General features: G+C 36.2%; 1 protein-coding gene across 1 annotated transcript; it reads right to left on the bottom strand.

The window, feature by feature from the left end:
• Window positions 1-91: 91 nt before the first annotated feature.
• On the bottom strand, window positions 92-611 carry LOC111387078 (7-deoxyloganetic acid glucosyltransferase-like; the record flags this gene model as incomplete). The annotated part of the gene is made up of 1 exon (XM_023011595.1): window positions 92-611. A coding segment is annotated over exon 1 (520 nt), but the record flags the coding sequence as incomplete, so codon positions are not given.
• Between the last annotated feature and the right edge of the window lie 476 nt (window positions 612-1,087).

Below are 1,087 nucleotides of genomic sequence, written 5' to 3'. Positions count from 1 at the left end.
AAGATGTATCTTCTTCTACAAATTTCTAATTCAGTTCTTCATAATTGAGCCGTCTTCTTCCTACATATTTCATATTTCTTTTACAACTCACCTTTGAAAGGAAACTCGTCAGCTTCAATGAATTTGGGAAGGCAGGGATAAGTCCATAGACAACAAGGGCTAATAGTATCGAAATAAAGGAGCGGAACCCCAATCTGTTTAGCAATATCAACTGCAAAGCAGAATGCTCCATCGGCCACCATGCAAGTGATTGGGTTCTCAGAGTTGGGACCATAAGGACCAGAAGTTACCATTTCCCGAAATAGTGGCACACCCACAGCTTTCATAGAATCCAACATCTCGAAAAATTCATTGACTGTGCGGGGATTGTCTTCGGGAAGGCCATCCGGCACGGTTTCAAATCGAAAATTGGGATAGCGTTGAAAGTATGATTCAGTATTAGTGCAGCTTGATAAACAACGTTGGATGTGTTGTGAGTTTAGGAAAGTTACTTTCAGGCCATTAATACAGAAGAGCTCTGTAAGTTTTAGCATACAGTTGACTGGCCCTTGAATTGGTAAGGGGAATATGAATACATGAGGCGGCAATGCCGATTCTCTTTCACTATCCATCTTGGGGAAGAACCGAAGTATAAGCCCCAACTTCTCCCTTTTATTTATTTCTAAAGAGTAACATGGCGAGTTTTTTTATTGACTCGTGCATCAAATAATCGCTTATTATATTTATGTCACTTAAAAAGATTATCGTAGTAATCTACAGCGAATAGCATTATTCATTTTTAAAGCTCAATTCTACTTTATTTGAATATTTAATACATAACTAGTTTGAATTATTTTTCCTATATCATAAGAAAACTAAAGTCTTAAATTATAAATAAAATTGACCGACCATATGAGGAGTCAATAAATATTTAGTGTTGCATAGTGAAGTGCAAACCTTTATGTTTTAAAATAGTGTTTGCCAGTCTGCACTATGGAATCTTTTCATAAAATATCGAAACTCACATACACAATTCATAAAACCTAACTTGGATACATTGAATACTTCCATTGTTGTTTGCTTCTATGACGGATAATGGGCTAACTGC

Source organism: Olea europaea, unplaced genomic scaffold (genome assembly GCF_002742605.1).
Source record: "Olea europaea var. sylvestris unplaced genomic scaffold, O_europaea_v1 scaffold38854, whole genome shotgun sequence".
Lineage (NCBI taxonomy): Eukaryota > Viridiplantae > Streptophyta > Magnoliopsida > Lamiales > Oleaceae > Olea > Olea europaea.
The sequence above is the reverse complement of the archived record's forward strand: the minus strand, read 5'-3'. Positions and strand labels throughout refer to the sequence as shown.